This window comes from Dermacentor albipictus, chromosome 10 (assembly GCF_038994185.2).
Source record: "Dermacentor albipictus isolate Rhodes 1998 colony chromosome 10, USDA_Dalb.pri_finalv2, whole genome shotgun sequence".
Taxonomy (NCBI): Eukaryota; Metazoa; Arthropoda; class Arachnida; order Ixodida; family Ixodidae; genus Dermacentor; species Dermacentor albipictus.
The window spans coordinates 34,168,357-34,181,663 of record NC_091830.1 but is presented as its reverse complement, the minus strand read 5'-3'; the positions used below and the strand labels follow the sequence as shown (position 1 = coordinate 34,181,663).

The 13,307-nt window shown below is 45.1% G+C and overlaps 1 protein-coding gene across 8 annotated transcripts in view; it reads right to left on the bottom strand.

Annotated features, from left to right (window-relative positions):
* The window catches only part of LOC139050775 (TNF receptor-associated factor 6-like), a 71,026-nt gene extending 60,463 nt beyond the window's left edge, over positions 1 to 10,563 (bottom strand). The window contains exons 1-4 of one of the 8 annotated variants that reach the window (XM_070527514.1): positions 10,291 to 10,563; positions 7,313 to 7,357; positions 5,332 to 5,545; positions 2,093 to 2,185 (exon numbers count right to left, since the gene is read on the bottom strand). In XM_070527514.1, coding sequence (XP_070383615.1) covers positions 2,093 to 2,185; positions 5,332 to 5,545; positions 7,313 to 7,357; positions 10,291 to 10,421 — 483 coding nt within the window. In that variant the 5' untranslated portion in view covers positions 10,422 to 10,563. Of the gene's footprint in view, positions 1 to 2,092; positions 2,186 to 5,326; positions 5,546 to 7,312; positions 7,358 to 10,290 lie in introns of all 8 variants that reach the window. The other 7 variants (XM_070527511.1, XM_070527510.1, XM_070527513.1 and 4 more) reach the window with 7 other exon arrangements.
* Positions 10,564 to 13,307: the final 2,744 nt, after the last annotated feature.

Sequence of the window (13,307 nt, the reverse complement as noted above, 5' to 3'; positions counted from 1 at the left end):
GCGCTGACAACTGAAGAATACAAAATTATATGTACGCCATCGAACTAAAGAAAGTTGCATAGATGCACTGCCCAGTTAGGTTCCCTTATTTCCTTGACGTTGTGTCGTTTTCCCTGTTTAATACGCCTGAATTTCCCGCTCCCATATAACTGGTTTCAGGACGAAACCTGAACGTTTAGGACAAATATAATGGGTGGCCGTGATATCGCTACATTGCCCAAGGTATATTTCCGCCGAAGCGATTCCAGTCTGCTTTATCGCTTATGGCTAGGGGTTGCATTCGCGAAATCTTACTCATTTCGCATTGGAATGTCCGACAACGCTCTCTGCAGCGCTTGTCTTTGCGAGGAGACGATAGAACACATTCTGTGTGACTGTCCTGAATATAATGTTCAGAGACAGTCTCTGGCGTCCATTCTAGCGCACGTTTGACAATAGACCATTCTCCGTTGAAACGATTTTCACATGTCGCCGACAGAAGACATCGAACCTGAAGGCGATGAAGAGACTACTTCGGTTTTTTTAAAGAGACGGGCCTTGACAAGCGGCTGTGACAGTGCTGTCACGTACCACGCAAGAGGGACGGACTGTAACTGACGATGCGCGTGCTGTGCTATGTGCTCTCTCTCTCTCTTCCTCATCTTTTACCCCCTCATCCCGCTCCCATGTGTAGTGTAGCGAACCGGTTGAGCTAAACTGGTTAACCTCCTTTCCTTTCCGTCTCCACTTTTTCCTTCCTTCCTTCCTTAGCTTCGAACAACTACATTTCATTTCACAATTGACTTAGCATTTAGTTCAGCAAAGCAAAGTCATTAGCCTAAACCGGACTCTCCGAGGGCTCGGCTCTGTTTAATAGGTGAAGGGCTGGCGTACTGTGTTTCTGCAGCTGGGCCTTGTTCGTAAAGGTTAGGCTGTCACTGGCTATAGTTGGCAGTGATCACATAGGAGTATTCAGGCAATTACGGCCTGATGATTTGAGTATGGGGTGCTGTTCTGAGAAACAGTCGTCTGATTCCACCTCTGGGCACGTAATTCAATTTTTTTTGTGTGCATGAACTCTTCGGCAAGATGGAAAGTCCACCCAGTATCGCCCAGCAGACACGGTCGTGATATTCAGGGCAGGTTTGCAAGGACAGTTTTCTTTTACAGATAAACAAACCTTTGGTTAGGTCGCACATACCGAAAGATGCGTACATTTTCTGTTGAAATGCAGAGTTGCGTTTTGAACTGTTTTCGCGTGTCGTATATGATACACTATGCCGTTAGCGACATATTTTGTGACCATGCAGAATGGCTTTGGAATTGTAGAAAGCCTGCAAAAAACGATATTGGAGTCATTGGAGCCTTGAAAGCTTGCCCAAAAGATGAAGCGCATTTCTCGCATTTCCACCGCGTACAAGTATACGTTTAAAATTTAATGACATCATCCTTATCTGACTAATTGGGAGCCCCAATATCTTGGCCGCAACCTTAAAAAATAATTGCATTTATATGGGCATTTGCTACGCATTTGTTTCGGGAGCTTGCCGCAAGCCAGAAGAATGTGTTTTTTCTCTTCCTTTATGAGTATTTTTTGGTGCTGTTGTTATTAGCTCTAGAAACACGACAGGTCCCAGGCTGTGCTGATTTTAACTGTACTTGTGCTGGTGGTACTTTCTGTGGTGAACATATTAGAGCATTTATTGGCTACCTCCCAGAACAACCACAATGTCTCCTTCGTTAAAAATGCTACTGTAAGCTGATGAACAGCGAACAATTACTCCGGTTATATTGAGTGCCGGTTTCTAGTGCAAAAGTTCTCGTAACACTTTGTTTATTTTCCAACATTTTACGTATTGTGTGACGAGCCACCGCTATGCATCATCGTGAAGAGAAACACACGCACTAGGTTTTTTTACATTTTTGAGGTCGCTATGGGTTTTAACGCTAGACACAACACAACTTCTAGTGAATGTGTATGATGTTCTTTCTTTTTGATCGTAATAAAATTTCACGAGTTATTCTATAGATACGACACACTACATGTTGGCAGGTTCGGCTATCCGTTATAACCAGACTCCTAATAAGCTCACAAAAGAAAATGTTTTCGCACCGCAATGGCATACAAGTCCCTTGAGCTTGAGCAACATGGACATTTGATGAGGACGTCTTTGTACACCGTGTACTGGCACCTTCCTGAGTTCGCCTGCACAAAAGTAGAAATTTGACGCAGGTTCCGCTGTAATTAGCAAGAAATTGCGCTGCTTCAAACAAACTTCTAGTGATAATGCAATAAGGTTAAGGGAGCGAGCACAATTTAAATAAGAACTCAGAATCTTTTTGTTTTCTTAATTGTCCTCATAATTCCAAAACTATGAGTGTAACCTGCCGATATTCTTTCGTAGTCTTTTTTTATTTAAAGGGTAGCCAGACATAATCGAGCAACGAGTGGCACTAGTACATCCGGCCTGACTAAGGAGAGGCCGTGAAACCTGCCGCGCTTGGGTCTTAGGCTGGAGGACACTTTCGGCTGCAGTAAGAGATCACCAGCGACTAGGCGTGTTTTCGACCAGTTAGTGGTCTGAAGGATCGTCGCGCTGCGTGTGACTTTCTTCTGTCTATCGCCAGGGAGTCGGTGCTACTGGAAAAGTTATAGACACCGCTCCTGATAACAGGCTCTCCGTATTTTCTGCGACACACACCGTTACCTTATATCATCCAAACGACAGACCTAAGCGCTATTCGTTCTAAATAAAGATTTTGTAAGCGCCATTTAGAGGGGAACCGCTAACGCACGCAGTGGGAAGGCTCAACCACCTGTCAGCGCCCTGTAAGAGATTATTGCGACCTTGACGTTCAAACCGACAATGTTGAGATGCGTGGCCCATGCAGACACTCAATAAGTGTTGTCTTCTTTTCGACACAACATTACATGGTTGTCATTAACACAGAAATGCTTATGTTTGCGTTTTAGGGTCAGTTTCATTCTCCCGCTTAAGTTTTCAGCATTTTCTACCTAATTTGTATACATGAGAACTACGTTCGTAATGTTTAAGCGAAGGTTAATCTTAGTCATAATTATTTATATCTGATGAAAAAAAATGGCCGTGGCTTAGCTAAGGTTAAGCCCAGGATGCGAAGCATACCAGCCTTCATTTTAGTTGTTGAACCACTGTTTAGCCTAGTGAACTGCTGTTGCTTGGCTATATTTGGTTCGGCTAGACGAAGAAACAACTCATGCGTTACTCAGCTTATTCCTTTATTTTCAAACCAATAAATACGCTCTACCGCTACCAATACCGCTATACCGCTGGTATAGCGGTATTGGTAACCTGGTATAGCGGGAGGAGCGGGAGTTAGGCCGCAGTACCATCTGTGCGACCGCAGGCGAGCGCGCGAGCTGAGACCCGGCTATGCAGCTACGCGGCCGCAAGCGAGCGCACGAGTTGAGCCTCCACTTTTGCAGCTGCTATGACGTCATATGGTAGCTACGCGGCCGCGCGTGGCGCAGCAAGGAAGAGCGTGGTTGTGCGGCTAGTATGCTTCGCATGAAAGATTCAATGGGTGGGTAGCTTAGGTTTTATCTTTTGCTCTCATTTCAGTGGCGCTCCAGAAAATACCGTACTGTCACGTGTGATATGAAGCAGTAAGCTCGAGTTTCGACCGTTCGAGTGACTGTGCTGTCGGAGGGCGTTCTTCGCATGGGAATATCGAAACTAGACAAGAATACTAGCTCTTTTCTCCCTGCGTTGGTGTTCCATGCAGTATAGAGCTTTACACAGTAATTTCTAGACGGGGGCTGCAATCTTTCAGCCATAATTACTTTGGTGACTGAAACTGTAGCTTATGTAACCGTAAGATTTTCCGGGAAACGCTGGCGGTGTATGCTATGTACGAAGGGAAGTTTTCTGGTAGAAACATGGCCTCTTGCGCGGGTCAAACTCCTTTTATTGTTTCGCACTTTTAATATTTCAGTCTGAGAAGGACTAACATAAAGAATACGTGCTGTCAGTGTTTTTTTATTACATTTGTCCCTGGGCTCTCACTCTGAAATGTCCGATGAATAACTTTGTAACGAATGAAAGGCAAGGTATGAGGAACATTGGTGGTAGAAGTGTGGTTGGGTATGCATGGTTCGGAATTTCGATCGACATTCTTTTTGTCGTCGGATTTTCGCCTTCGGCGCCGGAGTTTGTGCGACACAGGGCCCTTAATGCTATCGCGTTAATTTGCAGAACGCAAGCGTCACCAGCTGGAATGGCCACCGGAAGCTCTATGCACTTGACACTCACAAACAATTTCTACAGCGTCTGCAGCTATGCGCGCACTTTTATAGGGCGTTTCATGTCTAATCGCCACCCAACTCGATGTCTTGTGTCCTGGCCGACCACATTTTTGTCTATTCTTTTCTAATGTGTAATTCTCAGCAGCTGCAAGTTAACTTTTTTAGTTTAATATGTACTGACTTATTCCTCGCTGTCATACTAAGTTAAGAGAGAGGTGGTGTCTTTATTGAAAACTGGATGTAGTTGCCTGGCAGACTTATCGGCATTCTCGACTCCATTGAATTCCGCCATATTGTCAATTCCACTTTCTTGAAATGTTTTGTTGGCTCCCTTTGGCTACCGCTGAATTTGCGTGATTTCCTTTGGATGCCACCCATGATTTTGTACCCAATACGCCGTCGACCACACCGTGAGCTAGAAACCGTAGTTACACTTTGCAGCAACGCCATCGCTTAGTAGTGCGCTGCGAAGGCGGCCTAAACCAACTTTGATCGGCAGTGCTCATGTTTCGTTTCGCAAGTTCATGTTTTTTGTGCGTTTGCGTCGTTTTTGAAGAATAGAATGCTAGACCATTCACCAGGTAAACATCGCTCCTGTGAGAAATCAGTTGATTTGTTTCACTCTTCAACAGCGACTTGTTGCTTCACCCTTTTCCCACTCTGCAACATTACGCATATCGAAACTGAAGAAGACACGTGTTCATAACATCCTAGCTATCATACATGTTCGCCTCCAAAAGCAAATTATGATAAGCTACCGTGCGGTCAAGGGCAGGAGTTGTTCATTTTGTGTGCAAAAACATAAAAGAAAGTTCAATATTAGCAATTCCTGAACATCCGTTTTGCTGAAATGCTTACTGCCGCGTCAGGTTACCTTCTATAGAAATATTGTGATTTGTATGTATATTACGAGGTGCAGACCTCTTCAAGCGTAGGCTGCTATTTATACGCGTAGGTTCAATGTCTCCGAAACCGAAACTGCAAATGTGAATGTTCGTGCCCCCCCCCCCTTTTTCTTTAGCATACAGCGACTAAAACTATCAAACCAAAGAGGAGACATACATCACCTGAAATTTCATGGTCGTTACTTGGTGGACGCGACAAAAGTACTCTTCGCATTCCATGAAGCATCCTTCACACAGTCTATGACCGCATCTTAGTGTGGCCCATTTCAGCGCGTAATAGCCACAGTTTACGCAGTGGGCGACGTACGCGACGCTTCCTGCGGACAACTTGCACGAAACTTGATGTCCATTTCTCAGTTCCACTTTGACGTGAAGGCTGCAGTCAGAGAGAAAAGAAAAAAATAGTATTAAGCTCAGCAGCTTCAAACAATCACGAACATAAGCTTTATCACGTATGTGAGTGGAAAAGCTACCATACCAGCAGCACCCGTTATGATAAGCTGTATACTTGTCGCCGTATACTTGTACTACTCTTGAATCAAATTTCTTTTTACTCGATGTGCCAGCTAACGTTTTTCAAGCTGTTGAAAAGTCTTGATTCAATATCCGCTTATGAACTTTATGATGCGTAGTCATTAGTCTGCTTTTGACGCCGGTATTGTTCTGTATACTAAATGTATAGTAAAATATAGAAAGCATATTATTTCGAGAATTATCTTATTCTTTTAATTATCGCCATCAAATATATAATGCTTATTGTTAGTGCACCGTAAAACATCCCATTCAGCAGTCTTACACGTGCTATGTCCCGCCTAATTACGTTTCTCTCACTTTACTCGTAGCGAGTCAAGTAAGAAATGGGATGCGTGATCACGTGTCCACGCTCCACGACACCACTCAGCCTAAAAGTGACTTGAACTAACTCCGGCTGGTCAGTGCGTAGGCTGCTTGCGATTTCAAAACAGCGCAAACGACGGGAGACAAGGGAGGAGGAGGAGATTTTTATGACGAAAGAGGAGGAGAGGTTGGCCTGGAGAGCGCGTCTCTAGCCTGCTACTCAAGTGGGGAAAGGGGAGGCGGGAAGTACAGGGAAAGGTAGGTGGCGGCTGATTATGTTATGGTACAATGAGCTACTACATGCCGTAGCAACGTAGCAATGAGCTACGTTGTCCAATACGTGGATGCGCACTGTATACGCAATACACGCTAGAGTAATTTTGTCCACACGGAAAGTAATTGCGTAAAAACATTTCACACTCTCTGCACGTCTCACAGGTTCTAGTGGCAATCGTCTAAACCAGTCTCACGTAGAAAATAAAAGAGTGATTTTATGGCCCGCTGGCCATTATCAACTCTTCTGCACGCGCCTAAATTTTTTTCTTCCCAAAAGGGACGGGAGTCCAAGCAGTCAACACTAGACTGAAGGGTTCTTCGTTTGGCCACATATTGAGGGCACACGCAAAGTACGTGAGCTTTTTTCTCGGGAGTGTGACAGATGGTACAGTCAATTGGGTCCATGCCTTCCAATCTTGTGAAGGTATCGGCTAGTGTACGCCACACCCATCCGTAATCTATGGATGAGTGTTTCCTGGCCTCCCGCCGTTTGCGCTGTTCAAGAAATCTCGAGTTCGAGAGCATGCTGTACCAACTCGGCCAAGCTTTCACTTCAGTAGCGTACAGACTGCGATGTTCGCGAGGCAACCCGAGTTCACTGCAAGCCAACACCAACACCGACAGCTCGCCACTTCCACAGACGGCTTCTTAGCCACGCAATGAGCTGAGTTACTCAAAATATAGTTGCGCAAGAGCAAGCGTGGGGCAACCTATTGGATGGGATGTTTAGAGAAAATATAACAGTTTCGCTACGAGAAGTCACACCATAATTCGAAATTGAGAATTTTATTTAATGATATTTTATAATTAGCTAGGGCACGAAGGCTTTCCAGATTTTAAAAAGAACGCATGACCGAACACAGTTGGCCACAAGAACGCATGTTGTACCTGCACTTTTCTTTTTCCTAATCTCATAGCTAAGGTTATCTGGGACGCCCCTGGATAACAGCGCCGTATACTGCCCGTCCCATATATAAGCACAGCTAAAGCCACCGTCTTATTCACTATCGCTACAATTGGAAGTAACTACCCGTTCAAGGAGTCCTGTGGGCTTGTTGCTTCTGGGCCGGGATAGCTGAAAAAGAACAAAAAGCACACTTTAAGCTACAGAGAAACGAGACATATATATTCTTCGTGTTGAAATAGATAAAGATTTGCGTGGTTTCTAAGCATCCTTTCTTAATAAATAAGCGCTCATGTTTAATTCCTTCACGTCGAGTTCACGCTTACGTTTCTTTAGTTTCTAACTTAATCTTGAGCGTAAGGCTCGACTGCAGTCTCGCACCCCAATGCATCGCGCGATTACTCTGTCGTTCTAGTATAGGAAGATGTAAATATGCTTAATATATAAACACTTAAACACTTATTATATGCATGTCGAGGCTATTTAAATTCACAGCACCTCAGGATATCTGGGTACTGAGGTTTTATTTATTTTCAAAACAAGAAATGCTGACAGCTTCTGGAAGTAAGTACCCTATATAAGCAACTGTTTTGAACTGGAAGGCAGCACCTCTGACGAAGTGTAAATTCCTACTCCTCAATACAACGACCGCTCAACAAGCTCTCGCGTCAGATGAGAGCTTGCGTGGAGACAAGTTTTCCTAATCGCATTGATCGAAGGATCAGTTCCGCTAAAATTCCATAAAATTTCGTGCACGTTAACTTTTTGGGGGATTGAAATAGACGTGAGCACCGCGCAATAAATTAGTCACGAAACTGTTTTAAATTAATTATACAAAAGCCCATCACAATAACCTCTCTTTCCTCAATGAGAAGAAGCAGGAGATTTTGGAAACGATTATTCATCGCGAAGACAAATCAGTACTATAGATATTGGAACTGAATCATAGGTTTGTAGGCAAAAACTGCAATTTGTAGACCAAAGGGTGCCATAAAAAATCCATAAATAACGCTTATAAAACCTTTATACAATTTGCGAACTGACTTTTTGCCTCTAATTTAAAACAACCACATTAAACTTCTAAGTCCAGTTTCAGAGCCACCTATACTTACAGAGACAAAGATTTGTACCTGTCTTATTTCTTATGATGAGGTTTACAATGCTGCAGCTTTGAAATGCTGGGCGAGTCAGTGTTAGCGAAGAGTGTAGACAACTTGCGTAATCAGTTTTCTACCACAGCAGGCTCAGGTAACAAGATACGTGAAATACAACTCTTCTGCAGTAGACTATGTGAAGTGTTCAGGAGAAGACAGGTAGAATCGCCGCACTAAAGACAACCAAGAGGGTATACCGGAGAGAAAGATAATAAAGTGGTGAAATAGAAGCATCATGCAGTATATGTATCCTATATATACACGTACGCAATTGGCAAATTAAATGGCAATCTTTATGACAGTGTATTTGCTCCCCGACAGTTAATATATCCTGATGACAACGGGGAGATAAACAGGACATAGTTATACATCTTTGCCATTGTCTGCGACTCATGCGTGTTACCACACGTTTCAATACGCAGGGTGTCTCACGTACCCTATGCCAAAATTACATATATATATGTGCGTGCGTGCTTGTGTGTGTGTGTGTGTGTGTGTGTGTGTGTGTGTGTGTGTGTGTGTGTGTGTGTGTGTGTGTGTGTGTGTGTGTGTGTGTGTGTGTGTGTGTGTGTGTGTGTGTGTGTGTGTGTGTGTGTGTGTGTGTGTGTGTGTGTGTGTGTGTGTGTGTGTGTGTGTGTGTGTGTGTGTGTGTGTGTGTGTGTGTGTGTGTGTGTGTGTGTGTGTGTGTGTGTGTGTGTGTGTGTGTGTGTGTGTGTGTGTGTGTGTGTGTGTGTGTGTGTGTGTGTGTGTGTGTTTGTGTGTGTTTGTGTGTGTGTGTGTGTGTGTGTGTGTGTGTGTGTGTGTGTGTGTGTGTGTGTGTGTGTGTGTGTGTGTGTGTGTGTTTGTGTGTGTGTGTGTGTGTGTGTGTGTGTGTGTGTGTGTGTGTGTGTGTGTGTGTGTGTGTGTGTGTGTGTGTGTGTGTGTGTGTGTGTGTGTGTGTGTGTGTGTGTGTGTGTGTGTGTGTGTGTGTGTGTGTGTGTGTGTGTGTGTGTGTGTGTGTCCGAAATTTGAGGGGCAGCTATGCCTTAGAGACGCACAAGAGCAATGTCCCCTGGACATTGGCTTCTATCTTTTTCGAAGTTGAACTACAAGCGACAAAGAAACCATTTCAACTCTATGCGCGTTGATAAATATCAGCAAATTAATCGTCTTAACGGCAGTCTGACATCATGGCATAAATTCTACAAGGACAACGTCGACTCAGTTGCCTTTATCCGCGTGTTTAATCAGCAAGGTGTTTCGTGTGCAATCTAGACAAATGTGATCCACAGGCACAGAGGTACTGATGTGTGCATATAGCCGTGTAATTTTATCACCGGGTTTTCAGGTTTCATTACACAGGGTGTCTTTCTTTAACTGCACCAACATTTTCAAATGATTCCCTATTGCAGATAACACAATTTGCACTCTTTATCTAAATTACTCGACGAGGCAGCCATCAGTTCTATGCGCAATCGAAATGTTCAACTGAATAATTAACGTACCTATGCTAAATACCTTTTTAATTAAGTTACGCCACATATTTCAACCTACGAACTGTAGCCGCTGAGTTCCCACGGAGTATCCACTTGGAGCGAATCCTCAGGAAAGCACCAGTTCCGACATATTAACTGTCAAAGTGTCCATCGAAATGCATTGGTGTTCCAGTTACTTTTGTGCTTGGATGCATATAACAGTGGCTCTTTGCATTGCAAACAATAGAAACGCGTATAACCCGAATTCGGCAAACTTAACAGAACTCGCCCAAAAATTGAAAGTTCTAACGGACCTTGCATCCGCACTAGTTTTTATTACTATTTTTATTATTAATATTCTGAAGGTGCAGTTTATGTGGTGAGTGTACATTTATGCTACAAAAATACTTGTCAGCTAAATGTCACCTCAGATAAAACTACGCAGTGGCTAACGACAACCCCATGCTCGTAGAATAAGATCAACAAAGCCACGAACCTTCGGGGAGCCCCAGACATCTTGCAGCCGTGTCGAACGAGCAGGCGACTGCACCGGAAAGCCGCTCTGATAAGCCGACGTTGCTTTCTACGTGCCGTGCGCACATGCTCGATATCGCGGCATAGTCGCATTTTTTGCGATTTTGCAGCCAGGGTTCCGCGTCTGAGCGGGCGAGCGGCGAGATGCACTTCCCACGCGCCGAACCCGCATATTGTCTTCGTTATCAGCCTCTTTTCTCCCCCTTTAACAAAGAGCAAGTTAGGTGGGGCAATGCCTCCTTTACTAGATGCCCGCCGCGTTGCTCGCTCTCCCATTTTAGCGGCGGTTCCCTTAGTTGAAGTTAGTTCAGCATAAATTCCGTGAGGCGGCGCTCGTTGCCTTTTCAACTTCCAGTGGATGTGGCAGCGGCGGCTGGATGCAGCCGCCGTCGCGTTATATGCGGGGGCGTCTGTTAGCGAGCGTTATCGCGGGCCTCCGAGACGGTGACAGATGCCACGCTAATCTCAGAGGCCGCAGCACGTGATTGCAAGTTGCAGGCATTCGCCATGAGAGGCGCTCGTTGCCTTTATTTTGCGGAGGAGAGAAGAGGGAGAGGGGCCGGAACCGAGCTACCGGACAACGCGGCAGGCATCTAGTACCATAGCATCTGGTGGCGGCACAACAGTAGACAGTTTAAGTTACACGTATGTAGAGGCTTCACGTACGCAAACGTGAAAAGCCTACGTACCTTACGTGCACGCCATCCGAAACGCTTTTAGCTACACGTATAAGCGACGCACGCCAAGAGGGACCCCGTAGCTCCATCTATCGGGAAATATGAACACGGCGGTAGCTAATTCAATCCTGTCGCCGTGTTTCGATGCGAGCCGTATGCGCGCGCGCGGCCCGCTATCGCTTGTTCGTGATCTTACGCAGCTCCCGCGTGAAGCTGTCTACGTGCGCAGGAAACGCACGCAAAGAATTGAATCTCACGTACATCCGTGAGACGCGCGCGCGCCCGCTACGTTCTACGCATGAGCATTGCTCACACGTCGAAGCTCTACGTACGCAAAGCCTCTACGTACGTGTAACTAAAACTGTCTAATATGTCCCTGCGACGCGCCACGCTCAGCAATTGGTTTTTCTATACCGCTGACATCCTGTTTTCGGCGCGCTTTTCAAGCGCGCTTTCTCCCCTTTCTGTTAATGCTATTGGCAGTTGTTGGGACCTTACACCAGTTTGCGGCACGTCTCCATCTCTCTATGTATCGATGTCCGCGCCTAACCTCTTTCTTACCAACTGGCGTCGTTAGGTGGTTCATAGCCGAATACGTAGGGCGCCGTGCTGCTGTTCAGGGGTAACCAGATTTCGAAAGCGACCGTCCGACCAACTTGGGTCACGATGTAGCCCTTGAACAAAAGTATGCGGATCAGGTCTTGCGCGATAAAATCGATTTTTTTTTACACAGCCTCTGAATGGAAATTGAAACTGAGGACTGCAGTCCAAACTTAGCATTGGTAAGTTTTCAGTCTATACGCTCGTAAATTTCAGTTTACGCATGCTAATCGCAAAGAAATTCAGCTTTTCGGTGACCCTGTGGTCCGTTTACTTTTGCTCACGCCTTCTTCTTCACGTACTGCCCACTTTTTGGCAACTCTCTAATCCTTTTATACATTTTCATGCACTTCTACAGCGTGCTTCATTTCTTTTTTCCTACCCGTACCTGGTTTTCTCTTTCCACTCTAGGAGTCTCATAGCCGTTTTATCTCCAGCTGACCCGCCGTGGTTGCTCAGTGGCTATGGTGTTGGGCTGCTGAACACGATGTCGCGGGAGCGAATCCCGGCCACGGCGGCCTTATTTCGATGGGGGCGAAATGCGAAAACACCCGTGAACTTAGATTTAGGTGCACGTTAAAGAACCCCAGGTGGTCGAAATTTCCGGAGTCCTCCACTACGGCGTGCCTCATAATCACAAAGTAATATTGGCACGTAAAACCCCATAATTTCATTTTTAAATTTAATCTCCAGCTGCATGACCTTCACCACTTTTTTGTAATCACAGACACGTTGTAACAAAGACCCTCTTTTTTTTCATGCTCTTTGTGATGTCTACTACTTGTTCTTCCTTGAATTCTACTTCTACTCCTGTTGCTTCCTGTATTGCATCGGTATTTCTCCAATATCTTAACATTAACGTTTATGGTTGCTATCCAGGCTATTTGTTTCTGTTCATCTATTGTCATTTTTTCTAGACGCTCGTAAATTGTTTTGCAGACACAGGTTTAGTTGAGATATGACCGCCAGTTGCCGTATTGCCACATCACCTTTTCATGACACCTATTCTCCCTATTAATTAACACTTCTTTCTGGGCGAGTTGGTACATACTCGACATAAAAATTGTAACAGCGCAAACACATGCAACCACAAAGTATCGAGGACGGGACACAAGCGCTGTGTCTTGTCCTTGATACTTTGTGGTTGCATGTGTTTGCGCTGTTACAATTTTTATGTCCCGCTATTAAGTACTGCAATATTGCGTTGCCCGCACAGAATCAGAATCATCCACCTGCGAATTTATAATTCCTGCTAACATCACGTGGCCCAACTTTCGAAACTCGGCATTATCATTTGCAATACAAACAAACAAATCTTTAATTTTCTGTCTGAAAAACTAACAGTCGATAGGTAAGTTACTAAATAATATCATTTACAAATGAAAGTCACGGTCGCACAGTGCGACACGACGCCGATTTTTGTCTGCTGACTTCGCGCGACAGCTGTCTCTGTGTTCTCGGCGCCCCCTCCCACACTGCACCCACACTAACATTTTGCAGATGGCCCGCCGATGGCCGTGTCAGTGGCGAGTCGGCCGAACAGAGCCGGCGGGGGACAATCGGTTGACTTTGTTGTCACACTGCAACGACGCGATGGTTTAGGGTGAAAAACATGGCGGTGTCTTCGAAGCGACAGCCGACTCTCTTCAAACGTATCAAGCCATCGTCCTGGCCTGTTTCTTGCTATCGTTCTCAAAATATG